Source organism: Megascapheus bottae, chromosome 28, assembly GCF_031878675.1.
Source record: "Megascapheus bottae isolate mThoBot1 chromosome 28, mThoBot2.hap1, whole genome shotgun sequence".
Classification (NCBI taxonomy): domain Eukaryota; kingdom Metazoa; phylum Chordata; class Mammalia; order Rodentia; family Geomyidae; genus Megascapheus; species Megascapheus bottae.
The window spans coordinates 8624153-8645006 of record NC_143536.1 but is presented as its reverse complement, the minus strand read 5'-3'; the positions used below and the strand labels follow the sequence as shown (position 1 = coordinate 8645006).

Here is a 20854-nt window from a genome sequence, read left to right as displayed (position 1 = left end):
AGGACCTCACACTTAGCTGAGCAGGTACTCTACTACTGAGCCACACCTCCAGCCTTCGTTGTTGTTGGTGGTGGTGATGGTGGTGATCATGGACTTAAACTCTAGGACTGGGCGTTATCCCTGAGTCCTTCAGCTCTAGGCTACCACCCTACCCTTTGAGCCACAGCACCACTTCCAGTTTTATAGTGGTTAACTAGAGATAAGAGTCTCATGGACTTAGTGCCCAGGCTGGCTTTGAACCAAGATCCTCAAAACTCAGCCTCCCGAGTAGCTAGGATTTCAGGCGTGAGCCGCCACGCCCGACCCCAATTTAAAAAAAAATTCTTTGCTGGTCCTGGGGCTTGAACTCAATGGTTGGGCACTGTCCTTGGGCATTCTCAAGCTAGTGCTCCACCACTTGAGCCACAGCACCACGTCTAGCTTTTTCTGTGTATGTGGTACTGAGGAATCAAACCCAGAGCTTTGTACATGCTAGGAAAGCACTCTACCACTAGGTAGAGTGCTTCCCCCACATCTCTCTCTCTCCCTCCCTTCCCCCCTCCCCTCCCCTGTCTTGAGTTTAGGGTTTGGACACTGTCCCTGAGCTTTCTCCCCTCCTCCCACAAGGCTAACATTCTATGGCTTGTGCCACAGCTCTACTTCCAGCTTTTTGGGGGTAGTTTATTGGAGAGTCCAGACCAGTCTAGTATATTAAAAAACGAGTGATTGATTGATTTCTTTCTTTGCCAGTCCTGGGGCTTAAACTCAGGGCCCGTGCACTGTCCTTGGACACTTTTTGCTCAAGGCTAGTGCTCTGCCACTTAAGCCACAGCACTACTTCTGACTTTTTCTGAGTATGTGGTTCCACGGAATCAAACCCAGGGCTTCGTGCTTGCTAGGTCAGCACTCTACCACTAGGCTAGGCTGGCCCCTGAGTGACTGATTTCTAAATAAGGGATGTACCTAGTCTGGGGATATGATAGAGCACTAGTCTAGCATTCCTGAGGCCTCGAGTTTGATCCCCACTAAAAAAGATTAGATGGAGGGACAAGCAGATGGACAGACAGACAGAATAAATTTCTGTGTACCTAAGTTAATTTTAGCCTAAGAAAAAATATAACCAGATATCGATAGCCAAAATAATATCTAAGAGACCCAGGGAATGTTAGACTAGTTCCTGATGGAGAGGTGTACCAAATGTGAAATGCACATTGGGACACCTAAAACTCCAGGTAGTAGAATACCCAGTCAAATCTCATTCTTTTTGACACTAACTTGTTTGTCCCATTTTAAGAGTAAAGGTTGTCTGGGCGCAGTGGCTCACGGTTGTAATCCTAGCTACTCAGGAGCCTGAGATCTGAGGATCAAGGTTCAAAGCCCAAAGCCAGCCTGGGCACAAAAAGACCTGAGACTCTTATCTCCAGTTAACCTCTAGAAAATGGGAAGTGGGGCTCAGTTCAAAGGTACAGCAGTAGCCTTGAGCTGAAGAGCTCAGGGATAGCGCCCAGGCCAAGTTCAAGCCCCATGACCCACCAAAAAAAAAAAAGAGTAAAAGGTTGCACATCAAATACCTATGGCAGTACTGAGGATTGAACTAAGGAGTCTCAAAGCTTGCAAGGCTGCATTCTTCTGATGATCTCATACCCCTCCAGTCCTGGTCTTAACATTTCCTTATAATAAGCCATTCATCTAAAAATATCAACAGATAACTCAAGAATTATTGTGTAGCTTCTTTGGGGGGGGTGTTATTTGGGGCTTGAACTCAGAGCTTTGTGTTTGTTAAGCAGGTACTCTTCCACTTGAGCCACACCTCTATCCCTCTTTGCTTTTTTCTGAGCTAGCTAGCCTGGGCTAACTTTCCAAACTAAGATCCAGTGTCTGCTGCCTGAGAAGATGGGGTGGAGATGTGAACCATCAGCACCTGGCAGTGCAATTACTTTCTGTGAGAAAAGATAGGAAACCATGTTTGTGGCATGCTACTGAATGGAAAATTACTTTGTGAGCTGGGTGTAGTGGCTCATTCCTGAAATCCTAGCTACTTAGGAGGCTATGATCTTAGGATCGTGGTTCAAAGCCAGCCCAGGCACTAAAGAATGAGAGACTTTTTTTTGGGGGGGGGGGAGCAGACCTAGGCTTGAGCTCAGGGCCTGAGCACTGTCCTTAGACTTTCTCAAGGCTAGAGCTCTACCACTTGAGCCTCAGCACCACTTCTGGCTTTTTTTCTATGCATGTGGTACCGAAGAATCAAACCCGGGTCTTCATGCATGCTAGGCAAGCACTGTACACTAGGCCAAACTTCGTGCCCAGAACGAGAGACTCTTATCTGGAAAACAGAAAGTGGTGCTGTGGTTCAAAGGGTAGGGTGGTAGCCTTGAGCTGAAGAGCTTAGGGACAGCGCTCAGGCCCAGAGTTCAGGTCCCACAACTGCCAAAATAATAATAATAATAATTTGCAACATGATCCTGTTTTAAATCTTATTTCTTGAGTCTCTGAAAAATGAAGATTCTGGGGAGAGGATTTTACTGTTTTCTACAATTATGAGTTTTTTGTTTCGTTTTGAGGTTGGTTTGATTTTGGTGGACCTGCAGCATGAACCCAGGGCTTCATGCTTATTAAATTGGCAATCTACCATTTGAGCCAAACCTTCAGCTCAGTTCTTGTTTTTTTGGGGTTTTTTTTGGCAGTCCTGGGCTTGAGCTCAGGGCCTGAGCACTGTCCTTGGACTTTCTCAAGGCTAGAGCTCTACCACTTGAGCCTCAGCACCACTTCCGGCTTTTTTCTATGTATGTGGTACCGAGGAATCGAACCCGGGTCTTCATGCATGCTAGGCAAGCACTTTAACCACTAGGCCAAACTCCCGGCCCTCAGTTCTTGTTTTTAATTCTCTTTTTTTCTTCCTTTTTTTCTTTCTTTCTTTCTTTCTTTCTTTCTTTCTTTCTTTCTTTCTCTTTCTCTCTTTTCTCTCTTTCTTTCTCTCTCTCTTTTCTTTCTCTCTCCTTCCTTCCTTCCTTCCTTCCTTCCTTCCTTCCTTCCTTCCTTCCTTCCTTCCTTTTTTTCTTTCTTTCTCTTTGCCAGTCCTGGGGCTTGAACTCAGGGACACTGTCCTTGGGCTTTCCTCAAAGCTAGTGCACTACCACTTGAGCCACAGCACCACTTTCCTTTTTTTGGTGTTTAATTGGAGATAAGAGTCTCATGAACTTTCATGCCTGTGCTGGCTTTAAACTGAAATCCTCAGATCGCAGCCTCCTGCGTAGCTAGGATTACAGGCGTGAGCCACCAGCACCCAGCTACTTGTTTATTATACTTAAGGCCTCATGTCTCTTTTCTCCTTTGTAAATTGTGTATGTGTGAAATCCAAAGGTGCTTTGTTACCACTGTAGTTCCTAGACCTGTTCAGAATGGAGAAGAGATTGTGTTGCTGATTAAAATGGAGCGCAGAGAAAGCAGTGCTCATCAGCAGTGCTAGAGATTCAGTTGGCATACCCTTTCTGAAGCAGTTGTGTGCTGTAGAGAAGGCTCTGTGTGTGTGTCCTTTGACCCAACCCACATTCCTCCTTCCAGGCTTTTATCATAAGGAAGTAATTACAGATGTGCCTAGATATATAGCTGGAAGATGTGCTGGGACTGGAATGCGTCCATCTGCAGACAGGAAAGCTCTTGAACTGATACACCAGAAGGGCTATAGAGGGGTTTTTTTGTTTCTTTGTTTTTTGTTGTTTGATTTTTTTTTTCCCCCAGAGTCTGGGCACTGTCCTTAGACATTGTTTGCTCAAGGCTAGCGCTCTACCAGTTCCAGCTTCTTCTGTGTATGTGGTACCAAGGAATTGAACCCAGGGTTTTGTGTATACTAGGCAAGCACTCTACCACTAGGCTACGCTGCCTGCATGGAGGGCATTTTTTTTTTTTAGTGTGGTAATAAGAACTTGTTCATAGATCAAAAGGGATCTTTCTTTCCCAGTGTTAGCAATCTAAAATGCTTTCTCATTACTTCTCTGACTTACTTCTTTCATCAGCAAAACTAAAACCTATAAATTTTTTTTCCACAGGTCTCTTAATATGGACTTTGAAAATCAAGATAAGGAGAAGGACAGTAACAGTTCTTCTGGGTCTTTCAATGGCAGCAGCACCAATAACAGTAAGAATTTTTATTACATCAGTTAACTTTGCTCCTGTAGCTCTTGATTCTTTCCATACTCCAGTTAATAAGTTACTGGGTTCGAGGTTCTGTGTTTGATATAACAATAAAATTTGAGGTCTATAAATCTGTTACATTTTCATGCTCTGGATCTGAACTACTTGATTTCTTACATACAAAAAGTCAAGTCTAAAAGCTTGCTGCTGAGGATTTGTTTCTCATTTATCAATTGGTAGATTACCAATTGTTTATGACTTTACTTAAAGACACCAGTGAAGCCAGGTGCTGGTAGCTCGAGCCTGTAATCCTAGCTTCTCAGGAGGTGTTGAGCTCTGAGGATTGTAGTTTGAAGGGCAGGAAAGTCACACACACACACACACACACACACACACACACACACACACAGATGGACAGACTTCTGCAAGGCTGAAGTTGATAATTTTGTGTTGATTACAAGTTCATTCCATGAAGGGAATGAGTGCAGAGTGCTAGGCAATACTTAGGTTCGAGGCCAAGTCTTGCTAAGCAGAGCCATGCCTTTTAGCTTTGTTATTCAAAGATTTTGTTTGTTTTTTGTGGGCTGTGGGGCTTGGACTCTGAGCCTGGGCGTTGTCCCTGAGCTCTTCAGCTCAAGACTACTCATCCTACCCCTTGAGCCACAGTGTCACTTCCAGTTTTCTGGTGGTTAATTGGAGATGGGTCTCATGGACTTTAGTGCTAGAGCTGGCTTTGAACCTTGATCCTCGTATTTCACCTGAATAGCTAGGATTACAGGCTTGAGCTACCATACCTATCGTCAAAGATTTTTTTGTGTGTGTGTGCCAGTCCTGGGACTTAGACTTAGGGCCGGACACTGTTCTTGGGCTTTCCTCAAGGCTAGCGCTCTACCACTTGTGCCATAGCACCAGTTCCGGCTTTTTCTGTGTATGTGGTACCAAGGAATTGAACCCCGGGTTTTGTGCATGCTAGGCAAGCACTCTACCACTAGGCCACACTCCTGGTCCAAAGATTGTTTTTAAGGTAGTCTCTCTTCTTGTCCAGGCACATGCTTAAACTGTGATTCACCTGTTTCAGGCCTCCAGTAGTTACTGCGGTGACTAGCACATACTACCATGTCCAGATTCTGTCTGTGGAGATGGAGCCTTATGGACTTTCCTGCCTGGACTGGCCTGGAACCACAATTTTCTAGATCTCAGCCTCCTACATAGTCAGGATTACAGGTTTGAGCTGCCGGCACTGAGTCATTCAGTGACTCGTAAAGAGAGCTAATTGAAGTACTTATAAAACTAAGCACTATGAGTAGCTCCCCTAATAGTTAATGCCTGAAACTGACTGCTTTTTGCCAGGCAAGCACTCTACCATTTGAGTCATGATGCCAGCTTGTTTGCTTTCATTATTTTTCAAATAGGCTCTTAGTTTTTTGCCCTGGCTAACTTTGATCCTGATCCTCCCAATTCAGCCTCCTGAGTAACTAGAATGCCCTGCTGAATACCTTGTTTTTGTTTTAAATAGAACTGTATTACATAGCAAATATTCAGCAGACTTATTCCGAATAGCTAAAAAATATAAACAGCCCATTGGCCCATAAAATACCTTTAGATGGTTTATCCATACAATGGGATAGAATTGAGCATTATGAAGAATGAAACACTGACACATGCTGCACTACAGATGTGCCTCAAAGTATTATGGTAAGTGAAAGAAGCCAGACACTGCACACTGTGACTCCATTTATATGACCTTCCCAAAACAACAGCTATATTGAGACAAAAGGTAAATTCATGGCTACCTGGAACAAAAGAAAGAAATTAGCTAAAGATGAGGGTTCTTATAAGGCAATCAAATTGTTCAAAAATTAGATTATGGCCATGGTTTCAGTTTGTAAGCTTAGAAAAATATCATTGAGTTATATACTTAAAATATTAGTTAATATACTTAGAATTGAGTTATATACTTAAAATTTTATGTTACATGAATTATACCTCTGGAATTATAGAAAAAGTATGGTGCTTATTATGGAAGAGTCAAGTTAGAAATGAGTCATATTGGGGCTGGGAGTGTACCCTAGTGGTAAAGTACGTGCCTAGCATGCTCAAAGCCCTGGGTTACCACATACACAGAAGAAGCCAGAATTGGTGCTGTGGCTCGAGTGGAGAGCTAGCTTCAAGCAAAAGTGCTCAAGGACAGTGTTCAGGCCTGGAGTTCAAGCCCCAGGACTGGCAAAGAAAGAAAGAACTAAAATGAGTCTTGTCAAGTGCTGGTGGCTGTTGTCTGTATTCTTAGCTACTAAAGAGTCTGAGATCCAGAGGTTCAAAAAACCCTGATAAAAAGCTAGGCTAACAGCATAGTTCACAAGTAGTAGAATACCAGCTGAACAGACATGAGGCCCTGAGTTCAAACCCCCATATTACAATTTAAACCATAATGAAATAGCATTACACATCTGCCAGAATAAGTAAAATTAAAAACCCCAACTACACGAGGTATTAATAGTTACTAACAAGAAAGAACCTTTTTACATACAACTGAGTGTACATTGACATGATCACTCTCAAACAATTGAGCATTATATGCTAAACACATTTGAGTCCAGCAGCCTTGCTCCTAGTTACCTACCCCAAATACAGTCATAAACGAAGCACACACAGCACAAGCAAATCGGCATTATCTCTAATTGCCAGAACTTGGAAACAACCCTGAGTAAGCTAGATAAATTTCATACTGATACAGTAAAACTTAGTTCCTAACAAATGGATGATTTTTATAATAAAAGAAGCCAGACACTGAGACTATGTACTCCACATATACTCACAGTATACATGAAGTTCAAAACCAGGCACAAAAAGCTGGGGAAGGGTGACTCACACCTGTAATCCTATCTGCTCAGGACGCTGAGATGTCGAGATCACGGTTTGAAATCAGTCTGGGAAGGAGAGTCCATGAAGCTCTTTATCTCTAATTAAAACCAAAAGCTTGAAATATGGTTGTGGCTCAAGTGGTAGAACAAAAAAAAGCCAAAAAACAAGAAACACTAAGGGACAGAGACAAGGCCCTGAGTTCAACCACAGGACTGGGAGCATGTGTGTACACACACACACACACACACACACACAGAAAACAAAGGCACATATATTCCATTGTCTACCATCTTGAGTTCTTTACTGAGCTATGAAGATTGCTGGATATGTATGGGTGGAATTCTCTTCATTAGCAGAGAAAATACACTTGATACTGTGATGTCCATTATATCTGGAAATTGCTTTTTGTGATTTTTTTTGTTGCTAAGTACTGGGGTTTGAACTCTGGTCCTTGAACTTGCTACAAGGCAGTTATCCTACCACTTGAGCTACTCCTCTGGCCTGAAAATCACTTTTTTGGGGGTCAGTTGTGAGGCTTGAACTCTGGGCCTAGGCGCTGTCCCTGAGCTCTTCAGCTCAAGGCTACTGCCCTACCCCTTGAGCCACAGCCCCACTTCCAGTTTTCTAGAGGTTAATTGGAAATAAGAGTCTCATGGTCGTTAGTTCCCCAAGCTGGCTTTGAACCCCAGATCCTCAGATCTCAGCCTCCTGAGTGGCTAAGATTACAGGTGTGAGCCACCTCACCCAGCTTAAAAATTACTTTTCTGTTGTTGTTGTTCCAGATGCTGTTCCCCTTATTCAAGATTAGCACTCTATCCTTTGAGCTAAAACCATGTCCAGTTTTCTGATTAATTGGAAATAAGGCTTCGCAGACTTTGCTACCCAGGCTGGCTTTGAACCATGATCCTCACATCTCAGCCTCCTGAGCTAGGCTTACAGGCATGAACTGCCAGTACTCAGCCTAAAATTACATTCATTCCCTCCTATTGCTTAATTTATAATAAAGGTTTGGTAAATATTTAAGCAAAGGGTAAAAAGTCAGTTTAAAGAAATCATTGCTGTGGGGCTGGGAATTTGGCCTAGTGGTAGAGTACTTGCCAAGCATGCACAAAGACCCAGGCTTGATTCCTCAGTACCACATACACAGGGGGAAAAAAAAAGCCAAAAGTTGGTGCTGTAGCTCAAGTGATAAAACGCAGCCTTGAGGAAAGCCCAAGGATAGTGCTTAGGCCCTGAATTCAAGTCCCAGGACTGCCCCCCCAAAAAATAATCATAATAATCATTGTTGAGGCCAGGAGCGTGGCCTAGTGGTAGAGTGCTTGCCTAGCATGCATGAAACCTTGGGTTTGATTCCTCAGTACCACATACACAGAAAAGGCTGAAAGTGGGGCTGTGGCTCAAGTCGTAGAGCACTAGCCTTGAGAAAGCACAAGGAACATTGCTCAGTCCCTGAATTCAAGCCTCAGGATTGGCAAAAAAAAAAAAAAAATCATTATTTCATAACCAGATACATATTATCTGTGTTCATAGAATACTAAAAAATGTTACTATGTATAACTTCTCACTACCACCATGTTTTTTTATTTTATCTTTGCTTTAAAGATAATGCAGTTGGATTTTCTTGGTTCTTCCTGGCTTCATCTGCTCTGTTCAGCTTCACTCTACTTTGTTTTGTCAGTCGTTGGAGTTTAGCTAAAAGTTCTCATCAGTTAATGGCTTCCCCTGTAGGGCAGCCACTTGTGGCCCTATAGGAAATGCAGTACTGAACCAGTGTGTGTTAGGTGTCATATATTGTCCCTACCTAACGGAGCTCTACCCCCCTCCCCCCCTCCCTCTCCCGCCCCATCTCCCTCCCCCTCCCTTTCCCTGTCTCCCTCTCCCTCCCTCCCTCCTTCTCCCTCTCTCCCCCTGTCTCCCTCTCCCCCTATCTCCCTGTCTCCCTCTCCCTCCCTCCCTCCCTCCCTTCCTTTCCCTCCCCCTCTCCCCCTCTCCCTCTTTCTTCCTTTCCCTCTTCCTCCCCCCCTCCCCCCCCACCAACATTGCCTCCACTTCAAAGTCTGTGTGTTCTTGCTAAATATTCTAGGAAGGATCTTCGTATTCTGTTTTGCATTTTGGTTACACACTAAAAGATTATTATACATATCTTATATAAGCTAGTCACTATATAGTGTTTTACCAGATTTTTTTTTTTTTTTGGCCAGTCCTGGAGCTTGAACTCAGTCAGGGCCTGAGCACTGTCCTTGGATTTTTCTCAAGGCTAGAACTCTACCACTTGAGCCTCAGTACCACTTCTGGCTTTTTCTAAGTATGTGGCACCAGGGAATCGAACCTGGGTCTTTGTGCATGCTAGGCAAGCACTCTACCACTAGGCCAAACTCCCGGCCAGATTTATGTATTTCTTTTAAGAGTTTCATATCCCTACCAATGATCCTTTATTTTAGAAAACATTATTTTTCTAAGGCCCTGGCACCTGCACTTATAGTTCTTTGAACTGTTGTAAAACACCTAAGTGTATTAAAAACAAACAAACAAAAAACCCCTTAGATATGGCCTAGTAGCAGAATGCTTGCCTAAACTGGAGAGGGCTTGAGTTCCACTTCCAATATCAACAGAAGGAGGAGATTTAATAAGCTGGCCCCACCCCAGCTTATTTTTTTAATACTCTCAAGGTGGTTCCAACAAGCAGCCAAAATTTGAGGGCCACTCTGTGAAACCCCACTCTATCTCAAGACCTTACTCCACTTATTTCCTATTTAGGTCCCTTAAAACGCTCTCAGATTTCTTTTTTTTTTTTTTTTTTTTTTGGTTTGCTATTGTGGCTATGACTTACTTGCTCTTCTTTCCCACTAAAGTGGACTTAAGTATATTGAATCGACAGAGTAACTATTATAGTCAGTTTAAACTACCACTTCTTGATCTATGCCCAAAACCACAAGTGCACTCAAATAGACTAGCCTGAGTTTTTATTTCTCAGTATTTTCGATTTGGGTATATAGTTGTTGTGTTTTCTGGTGTTTTGTATCCTGCCGTCTAGGTTAGCATTCTGCATTCAACTAGTAATTGTTGGGTATTTACTGTAGTGAAGCCCGTGAAGAGAGGTAGGAGCTCGTATTCTCACGGAGTATCTAGGGCCTTGATAATCCATACATCACATTTTGTTTTGTTTTTGCGCTATATTGGGGCTCGAACTGAGGTTCTCTCTCTCACTCAGCTTTCTCTCAGTCATGACTGCTGCTCTACCATTTGAGCCACACCTCTAGTTGCAGCTTTATGTGTGTCTATTTGTGCTTGCATGCATGTGTATGTGTGCATGTACATACTGGTACTGGAGCTTGTTCAAGGGCAGTGTTCTACCACTTGGACCATACCTCTTCTTGATTTTTTGCTGGTGGGTTTGAGAAACGAATCTCTCAAACTTTTCTACCTGGGCTGGCTTCAAACTGATTCTCAGATCTCCACCTCCTAAATAGCTAAGAGTACATGTGTGAGCCCCAACATCTGGAATTAGTTCCAGCCTTTTGCTGGTGACTTACAAATAAGAGTCTTACAGATTTGTCTACTCAAGTTTTGCCCAACCCATCTGCATTTTTATGTGCATGGGCACAGTGTTATGTAATTGATTGTTAACATGTCTCATTTCCTTTCTTTCAGGTATCCAAACCATTGACTCTACCCAGGCTCTTTTCCTTCCCATTGGGGCATCTGTCTCTCTTCTAGTAATGTTCTTCTTCTTTGATTCAGTTCAAGTAGTTTTTACAATATGTACAGCAGGTAAGTTTCTCTCATTTTAGCCTACTAAGAAATGCTATATGTATACATATATTTTTTTTTTAATCAAAAAGATGGTGTTTACCATGTGCTAGTACCCAGGCCTGTAATCCTAATCACTCCAGAGACTGAAACTTGAGGATTACAGTTCAGATCCAGCCCAGACAGACAAATCCCAAGAGAAACTCTTATCTCCAGTTAGTCATCAAAAAAGCTAGAAGTGGGGCTGGGAGTTTGGCCTAGTAGTAGAGTGTTAGCTTAGCATGCACGAAGACCCAGGTTCAATTCTGCAGTACCACATCCATAGGAAAAGCCAGAAATGGTGCTGTAGTTCAAGTGGTAGAACGCTAGCTTTGAGAAAGCCCAAGGCTAGCACTCAGGCCCTGAGTTCAAGCCCCAGGACTGGCAAAAACAAAAAAACAAAACAAAAACCTAGAAGTGAGCCTGTGCCAGTGGCTCATGCCTGTAATCTTAGCCTCCTACTCAAGAGGCTAAAATCTGAGGATCGTAGTTCAAAGCCAGCCTGGGCACAAAAGTCCTTGAGACTCTTAATCTCCAGTTAACCATCAGAACACTGGAAGTGATAGTGTGCTAGCCTTGAGCTAAAGAGCTCAGGGACAGCGCCCAGGCTTAGAGTTCAAGCCCCACAACTGAGCTAGAAGTGGAGGAGTGGTCCAAGTGTTAGAGTGCCAAGCTTCAGCAAAAAAAGCCAAATGAGAGAGCATGAGACCCTGAGGTGAAGCTCTGGTACTGGTATTTTTTTTATTAATTTTTAACTTAATTTTTAGTTTCAAAAATTAAGATGTGTACATCATGCCATACAAGTTATTTGTAAATCTGGCTCCTTTCCCACCCATCTCTTCCTGTCAGAAGACACCAAGGAAGAATGCTCATGCACTTATGATAACTACACTCCTTAAGTTACCAGGTGGTCCAATTTGGGATAGTTGGTCTCTGGCTGCTTCTACCAAAGTCTTTTTTTTTTTTTTTTTTTTTTGGCCAGTCCTGGGGCTAGAATTCAGGGTCTGAGCACTGTCCTTGAGCTTTCTCAAGGCTATAGCTCCACCACTTGAGCCAGAGCATCACTTCTAGCTTTTTCTTTGTATGTGATACTGAGGAACCCAGTTCTTCCTGCATGCTAGGCAAACACTCCACCACTAGGCCAAACTCCCAGCCCTTCAACCAATGTCTTTCAAGATAGCTGAATTACTTTGAGCTATCAATATTTCTGCCAACTTCCTGATCACTAACAAAATGCCATAAGATACGTTAGGTGATTTTCCCCTGGTCCCTTACTCATCTTTTCTTGTTGAGTTAGGAAAAGTGAGAAAATCTGCCCATGTGTCTGCCTTCTTCAACTTGAAAAGCTTGTCTGTGCCATAGTAAAAAAAAAAAAAAATCTTCCAGTAATATAGGTGTTAAATGGGTGAGGCCCTTAGTTCCCCAAAACCAACACGTACACACATGTGCATGCACATTCTCTAGTTGTTTCTGCTTGTCAGGTAAGGTATTTTGAAAATACATTCTATAAGTTATGCCATTTCTTGTATAACTGATTAAAAAATAAAAACATTAACCATACATTCTCTTTCTCTAGTTCTTGCAACAATAGCCTTTGCTTTTCTTCTTCTCCCGATGTGCCAGTATTTAACAAGACCCTGTTCACCTCAGAACAAGTAAGGACCTGCGACTTTGCTCTAAGTTATAAACGTGTGGTTTTCTCTCATTTGTTGTAGTGTCACTACTGAGTGTCAACACTAAGTTTCTGGTGTTGGCTAGAACACACAATGCAAAGAGCTTCAGAAGGGAGATAATTATTTTTAACACTGGCAGATTGTGCTTCCTTTTTTACCTTTCATGGCAGAGGAAATAAACGTTAGGAAGTGTAGGGGTCACTGCAGTGTGCTTCCTGCTTGGATTATGAGAAGGCAAAACAGTTTTCAAGGAAGCAAAGATTTCTCTTCTTTCCTGGTGACATAATGGGATAGTGGTTCCATTCACTCTGTTGTCTGTGGTGACCTAGTTCTGTCAGCAACTCTGGTTTACCACCAGTAAGCTCATCTCAGTTCCTGAAGCCGCTGCTCCATGGAGTCCAGGGTTGTGCTTACGGGAGGTTTGCACTGGAATCAGTCACCAGTGCCGCCTGGTTTTCCCTAGAATTGATAGGCTTGCAAATATGTCATTCCTGCTAAATGAGTTGAATCATTTACCTTTCTTCATTTTTGTTTTTCTTGTACTATTTGTCTCAAGTGATTTTGTGACTTTGAAATACACATGTGGGTAATTTGATCTAAAAAGATTTTCAGATGGGACCCGTGGTCGTGTAACCCTGGGTTTTTCGTAGGTTACCCCAGAGTGGCATGGATCTTTGGTATTTCCAGGTTTAGGAATTGCTTACCGTTCCAATCCCGCCAGCATGAACTCTGATCTTGGAGACGTGGGAGAAAGGCTGGGTTTTGACGCTGTTTTTCACACACACTGCTGTTTTTCAGGATTTCCTTTGGCTGCTGCGGACGCTTCACCGCTGCTGAGTTGCTCTCGTTCTCCCTGTCTGTCATGCTGGTCCTCATCTGGGTTCTCACTGGCCATTGGCTTCTCATGGATGGTAAGTAGTGTGTGGGATCGCAGGGGGTTTTTCACAGTGCTCACGAGCATCAGTGAGAGTTGTTCCGGGGGCTTCATTTTGACATGGTGCTGTGTGTCTACAACGCACCCTGTAACCCTTCACCACTCCCCACCCACCCAGGCAGTGCATTTCCATACTGTGCATGTGGGAACATTCTCTTTGCCTCTTCTGCTCCCAGTCCTTAGTTAGAAATATGGTCTAGATACAGATTCTGTAGTTTTCCTCCAGTTTTATAGATGCTTATTCAGAGTTGTACAGCATTTTTATCCCGTCCTCACCTCGGGGCATCTGCCAGTGTTCTGTCTCTATGGACTTCGCTTTTGTGGTCTTTCCTGTCTGACTTCTTTCAGTGTCACAATCTGCAATGCCTCCTTTTTAAAACTGAATACTACACACTAAAATATATCTTCTACATCTGTTGCATAATACTGTGTAGCATACTCCTTTTTAAATAGTGACATAAACATCTGTATATAAAGGTGTTAGGTAGAGCATGCTCTTCTCTAATGGCTCCAGGGCATTTCCTCATGAATCTGTCTTTGATGGTTGTAACCCTGATGTAAATGTTACTCTAATACTTCTTTGTAGCTGTCAAGATATTTGTTTGGTGGGGGTAATCCAACACAGATATCTTGCACATGCTCAGTTCGTGTTCTACCTCTGAGCTACATCCTCAGTCTAGATATCAAATTCGTGAAACCAAGGGATTTTGTACTTAGTTTTTAATGTAGCAGTCCTAAAGGTTACATATTAGTTTGGCATTTGTGCTTCCTGTATAGCGGATGAGAATTTTCCTTTGTTGGTCATGATGGAATAATGACAGTGATGGCTCAGATCTGTCCAGTGCTTTGTTAGGCATTTGCTGTGAATTACATTTGAAGTAGAAACATTATATTCCCGTGTTATAGAACCTCTGTTTATACTCTTTCCAAAAATCTCCTATCGCTCTTTATTTTCTTGAGAGCCTACCCTTTTCCTCAGTTCTCTTTCTTAATTTCACAAAACATGTAATTGTTCCCACAGGGTCCTCACTGCTTTTCTTCTCTTCTGGTGGATTAGAGGGGATAGTTAGAATACATAGGCCATCAACTATATAATTTGCAATATTGTCAAAAAATTAGTGTCACAGCCCGGCATGGTGGCTCACACCTGTAATCCTGGCTACTCAGGAGGTTGATATCTGAGGATCTCAGTTCAAAGCCAGCTGGGGCACTAAAGTCTGTGTGACTGGTTATCTCCAGTTAACCACTAGAAAACCAGAAGTGGCACTGAGGCTCAAGGGGTAGGGTGGTAGCCTTGGTTGCCAGAGGTCAGCCCAGACCTACTGAGGGTACCACTGCTGCCCAGGAAAATAACTAAGTTACTTATGTGATAGATGCAAGCCACAGCACAGGATGCTGTGCTCTCTCTGGTGACAGTAAGTGTGCTGGATAGAATTCAGTGCATAATAGTTGGGGGGTTTACAAGGAAGGGATATTTATATGTATGTAGAAAAACATTTGGCTGGGAATGTGGCTTAGTGATAGCATGCATGAAGCCTTGGGTTCTACTTACTGCCACATAAACAGAAAAGGCTGGAATTAGCGTTGTGGCTCAAGTGGTGCCTTAGGCACTAAGAGGCTCAGGTTCAAGCCCCAGGACTGGCCAAAAAAAAAAAAAAAATTGCAGCAAAATGCTAGCGGCTCATGCCTACAATCTGCGTAGCTGAAGAGATCTGAGGATCAGGGCCCAAAGCCAGCCCAGACAGCAAAGTCAGAATCATCTCCATTTACACACAAAATCCTAGGCCCCAGAGTTCAAGTCCCTTCACCAGCACAAAAGAAAAAGAGACCATTTAAACTTTATAGAGAACTGGGATTACAGATGTGGTTAGGTTTAGCCTAGTGATAGACAACTCTAGAGGGTCTATACTACAGAAGTAGAGCCACAGAGGTAGCTACAAGCATGGCGTATGTGTGTCGCTAGAACAAAGTCTGGTGGACGGAAGAGCATGTTGCTACAGGAGGTTGCTCTTTGGACTAAATTGACTAACCAGGGCAATGCGTTCCTGGCACAGCAGCCGCTTCCCCCAGGCCCCTCAGGTCCAGCTGGACTGACAGGACTGTCACTAGCTGGTCTGAGGACCGGGAAAGGGAGCATTACAAACATACCGAGTTTCCAGGCCTGGTGTCTACACACCTGATGCAGCTTGGCCGTTTCCTCCCCAGCTCTGGCCATGGGTCTGTGTGTCGCCATGATCGCCTTTGTTCGCCTGCCAAGCCTCAAGGTCTCCTGCTTGCTTCTCTCAGGGCTTCTCATCTATGATGTATTTTGGGTGAGTGTCCATACCCGGGCTGCTGGCTTGCTCCCTTGTTCTGGGATGCGGGGCAGCTGTGATGCGGTGGTGGGGTGGGGTATTGACATTGAAAATCCCAGTCCGTCCCCGTTAAACCACCGCTCTCCACCTTGGCAGGTGTTTTTCTCAGCCTACATCTTCAACAGCAATGTCATGGTGAAGGTGGCGACGCAGCCGGCTGACAATCCCCTCGATGTTCTGTCCCGGAAGCTCCACCTGGGACCCAATGTTGGGCGAGACGTGCCCCGCCTGTCTCTGCCTGGAAAATTGGTCTTCCCGAGGTAGGGCTTACTTACTGGGCCTCGCCCCTAATGGGAGCATGCCTTCCTGCTTCTCCCTTGGGCGTCAGTCTGTCTGATCCAGTGGACTGAGTTTCTGCTTCCTGCCCACCTGATGCAGTGAGGACAGGAAAAGGTGACTTTTTAGTGTCACACAATACCCCGACTCCACTTTGCACTTGTGCTCTTTTTAATTGACTGGAAGTAGCCAGTTAGCTCACGCCCATAACCGTAGCTATCAAGAGGCTGAGACTCCCAGTTCAAAGTTAGCTGGGCAGCAAAGCCCATGAGACTCATCTCCAATAAACTAGCAGAAAAGTCAGAAATAGACGTATGGGGGACTGGGAGGTTGGCCTAATGGTAGAGTGCTTGCCTAGTATGCACTAAGTCCTAAGTTTAAGTCCTCAGTACCACATCCATAGAAAAAAACCAGAAGTGGTAGCTCAAATGGTAGAGCTCTAGCCACCTTGAAAAAGCCCCAGAACAGTGCTCAGGCCCTGAGTTCAAGACCCAGGACTGGCAGAAAAAGAGGTGTGGATCAAGTCATAGACCACTAGCCTTGAACACATAAGCTCAGGGACAGCACCCAGGCCCAGAATTTAAGCCCCAGGACTACTGGCAAAAAATAACTTTTTTTTTTTTTTCTTCCTGTCCTGGGTCTTAGACTTAGAGTCTGAGCACTGTCCTTAGGCATTTTCAAGGTTGGCGCTCTACCTCTTGAGCCACAGCACCACTTCTGGCTTTTTGGCTTTTTTCTATGTATGTGATACCGAGGAATTGAACCCAGGTCTTCATGCATGCTAGGCAAGCATTCTACCACTAGGCCAAACTCCCGGCCCTGGACATTCTTTGGTTTTTTGTTTTGTTTTGTTTTTTTTAAAAAAAGGTTCTTATGGTAGGAGTGGCTAATACCTGTGGCCCTAGAAACTGCTCAGGACGTGAGTCAGAGGGTTAAGAGTTTGTAGCCAGCCAGCCAGGGCATACAATCTACAAGATTCAAGTACCAGCTGTGAGCAAAAACAAAACCAAAGAGCATAAGGCTTGAGTTCAAGCCCCGATAAACTCTCTCTCATTCTCTCTCACACACACACACGTTCTCTTGGTAAACTTACACTGTTCTGATAAAACTACCACTTAACCAGGCACCAGTGTCTCACACCTATAATCCTAGCTATTCAGGAGGCTGAAATTTGAGTATCAGACTTCTGGGTACAGAAGTCCGGGAGACACTGACCTCCAGTGAACCACCAGAAAACTGGAGGTGGTGCTGTGGTTCAAAATAGTAGAGCGCTAGCCTTGAGCTGAAGAGCTGGACAGCGTCCCGGCCCAGAGCTCAAGCCCCATGACTGACCATTGGTGGTAACTCAACCTTGTGAAATGAATGCTCTGTTTTAATGCTCTCTGATAGCTAAGTATTCATTTGCAGCATGAATGGGACTTGGGCATAGGGGTATGCACCTGTAACCCCATTCCCTCCCAGGGGGAAGGGAGGAAGCCTGAGTCAGAGGCCAGCAAGGGCAGGGTTAATGAAACCTTATCTTATCTGAATGGTGGGCAGAAATCTGGGCTGTTTAAACAAAGGGCTGGGGGCACAACTCAAATAGTAGAATACTGTGCAGGGCCCAGACTTAACCGTGGGACTGGGGAAAGAACAAGTGATTTACAAACCCTCGCTTGCCTGGTGTTTCCAGGGGCGGTGGCTCTGCAGCTCCCTCAGCGCGCATGCAGGCGCTGTGGACTTGTGCTGCTCCTGAAAACTTAGGGTTCAGCCAGGCAAGGCGGTACACTCCCTAACCCGGACCTCACGTGTTGCCAGGGCGATGGTGACTTGGGGGCCAGCCTGGGCTGCATAGTGAGTCCTTGTGTTAAAACAGTAGAGATTTCCATGTGCCGTTCAGGTAAGTTCTTTGACCTCTTCAATGCGGGCACACCCCACCACGGTGGAAGCTGCTCGTCCAACATGGCGGCTCTGCATTGCAGCTCCACAGGCAGCCACTTCTCTATGCTGGGCATTGGGGACATTGTGATGCCCGGGCTCCTGCTGTGCTTTGTCCTCCGCTACGACAACTACAAAAAGCAAGCCAGTGGTGACTCTTGCGGCCCCTCTGGCCCGGCCAACATCTCTGGGCGCATGCAGAAGGTCTCCTACTTCCACTGCACCCTCATCGGCTACTTCGTAGGTAAGAGGCAGTATGCCTGGCCCAAAAGGTGCCACCGGCTCGGTGCCCACAGCTGCACTACATGCCTGCACGTCACCGAATGTACTGCGGCAATCCTCAGATTTCAGGGATGCCTATTAGTTTGCTGCCGTAGGAGACCTTTACCTTCCTTCGCTCCAGCGCGTCTGTCACCTCTGACTCCCCAGGGGTGCTCCTCCAGCTAGCTCACCTACAGGCAGACAGGAGACTGTTGTTACTAGGCTAGGAGGGGAGAGGCACGAACCCCTTCCCCAGCACAGCCCTGTACACACCGCTTTTCAGCCCAGGACCCTGAGGGTCCAGGCAAGCGTGTTACCCCATCGGCACACTCAGGGACTTGGAGAAGCAGCGCAGAGCTGGAACCTAAGCCTTCATGTCAGGTCACACACCGTAGGAAAGCAGGGCCAGGCCTGGACCGCAGGCAGCCAGGGTGCCGCTCACTCAGTGCCACTGTCTCTGCTCCTAGGTCTGCTCACTGCTACCGTGGCGTCTCGCATCCACCGGGCTGCCCAGCCTGCCCTCCTCTACCTGGTGCCGTTCACCCTACTGCCGCTGCTCACCATGGCCTACTTAAAGGTACTGGGGAAGCAGTGGCTCCCCTCCGCCGTTCACCTCTGGCCCTGAGCTCTTCCTCTCAGTGGCGCTTCATGCGCTAAACTGGCAAAACTCTCAGAACTCAGAGCCTAGGGTCAGATGCCTGTGCACTCATGACCTGTGCTCTAAAATGTCCAGATTTGTCTTGAAGCAGTGTTGTAGGGCCAGGCCAGGTGGCATGTGTCTCTATCCCCACTCTGGAGACTGAGGCGACTTAGGGTCAAGGCCGCAACTTAGGGCTAAGGTACCTTCCTGGCATTTCCAAGGCCCTGGCTTCCACTCCATTGTCACACACACTGCCATTCCCCTAGTGCGAGCAGAGTTCAGTGAGGCCCCATTTTCCTCCCCAGTCCCAAGAGAAAAGCAGTGCCCGGTTACTACTTAGTTTCCCCCCCCCCCCCAGTCCTGGGGCTTGAACTGGGCACCTGGGCACTGACTGCCCATGGACTTTCTCAAGGCTAGCTCTACCACTGGAGCCACAACACTACTTTTGGCTTTTTCCTGTATGTGATACCTCGGAATTGAACCCAGGGCTTCGTGCATGGTAGGCAAGCATTCTACCACTAGGCTGTGCTCCCAGCCCCACTGAACAGCTTTTTAAGCCCTGTGGAATAAATGAAAGATTTACTTAGGGTACCGAGGCGACCCAGGACTTCATGAGAGTTAGAGTGTGCAGTCTTCCATTTCACAGCCCCAAGGAGCTTTTCTCCTGGCTGTAACCCCGCCCCGTCCCTTCTCTCCCAGGGTGACTTGCGGCGGATGTGGTCTGAGCCTTTCCACTCCAAGTCCAGCAGCTCCCGGTTCCTGGAGGTATGATGGATCCTTGGACGTGACCACCGTGGCGTCGTCATCCTTTCCTCACCTCATGGTTTTGTTTCCTCTCGAAGCCAGCCGGGTACGGAGGCGTCCCTGCCCGGGACTGCCGTGTGCCTGGCGCACTGAAGGAGCCGCTCGCAGGAGCGCCTGCCGCGCCGCCTCCATTTTCACGGATCTGCAGACTGTAACCTTGCGGGACATGGAGCTGTGACTCTAAACGTTTCGGACGGCAAGGCGTCGTTCTGGAACTGTGGAACACTACAAGGATCAGACACATTAGCAAGCCGAGGTTTTTCAGTGACCCTCCAGAACTGGGGGACCAGCTTCCTAGGGGACTCAGCTTCCGAGAGCCAAGACGGAAGCTCTTCTGTCTGAAATTCTTGCCTTTTTTGGATTAATTAAATATTTCCTGTGGTGTGAAGTGACTTATTAAATCCACAGACCTTGTGACTTGTTACAACACATACATAAGGATTTGTTATAACACGCTCAAGTCTGCCCCACCCCGTGTTGACAGAACAAGGGCACGGTTTTTATACAAACGTACGGATACACACACTTACACGCGCGCGTAGATGTATACGAGTCAACAGAAGACAGCCTGCCGGGACCACACCATTGGAGACAGGCTGCTGCAGTTCTGAGCATGTAGAGCAGCCCGTGGCCTCCCCGTCCGAGCGGCGTCTCCCCACGAGCAAGCGAGTGACTGCGGTCCCTGCACACACACACACACACACCCCGACTGGTGGACTCGTGGCTGCAGTGAACTCATACTCACTTTGATCAGTGTAGCAAACTAGGGATGAAAAGTTGGAACTTTTTGGCCCTTTTCTTTTTACAGCTTCTCCCCTGCAGGATTTTTCGTAGTTTCTTCTTGAGCCAATGCATGTATGATAGCGGCCAGGCGTCATTGTGCTTTCTGATCATAGTCATGTACTTCCTGTAAATACATTTTTCTATTTTATATTTTTTTGTAATTTTTTTGGCATTTTGTTTCATTGGTGTGCTGTATTTTCCATGCCCTCACTCCTTTATGAAAAAAAAAAAAAAGGAAAAAAGCAACAATCCTGTCCTTGCTGTTGTGATTGTAGCCTTGCATTCCCTGTGGTCCTGGCAGGGTTGGGCAGATGTCACTGCTCCTGGCTGGGTGCCCGTGGCTCTGCCTGTCTCTACTCTTAGATATGTAGGAGGCTTGAGATTTGAGGAAAGTTTGTGAGACTCATATCCAGTTAACCACCAAAAAGCTGCAGTTCAAGTGGTAGAGCAC

General features: G+C 45.6%; 1 protein-coding gene across 3 annotated transcripts in view; it reads left to right on the top strand.

The window, feature by feature from the left end:
• Sppl3 (signal peptide peptidase like 3) overlaps positions 1-20652 on the top strand; it is a 78811-nt gene extending 58159 nt beyond the window's left edge. For all 3 annotated transcript variants that reach the window (XM_090320281.1, XM_090320280.1, XM_090320279.1), the window contains 9 exons: positions 4026-4114; positions 10624-10743; positions 12338-12416; positions 13233-13345; positions 15574-15680; positions 15819-15982; positions 17960-18159; positions 18644-18753; positions 19516-20652. In XM_090320281.1, the coding sequence (XP_090176407.1) occupies positions 4026-4114; positions 10624-10743; positions 12338-12416; positions 13233-13345; positions 15574-15680; positions 15819-15982; positions 17960-18159; positions 18644-18753; positions 19516-19587 (1054 nt within the window). In that variant the 3' untranslated portion in view covers positions 19588-20652. The remainder of the gene's footprint in view (positions 1-4025; positions 4115-10623; positions 10744-12337; positions 12417-13232; positions 13346-15573; positions 15681-15818; positions 15983-17959; positions 18160-18643; positions 18754-19515) is intronic.
• The last annotated feature ends 202 nt before the right edge of the window (positions 20653-20854 follow it).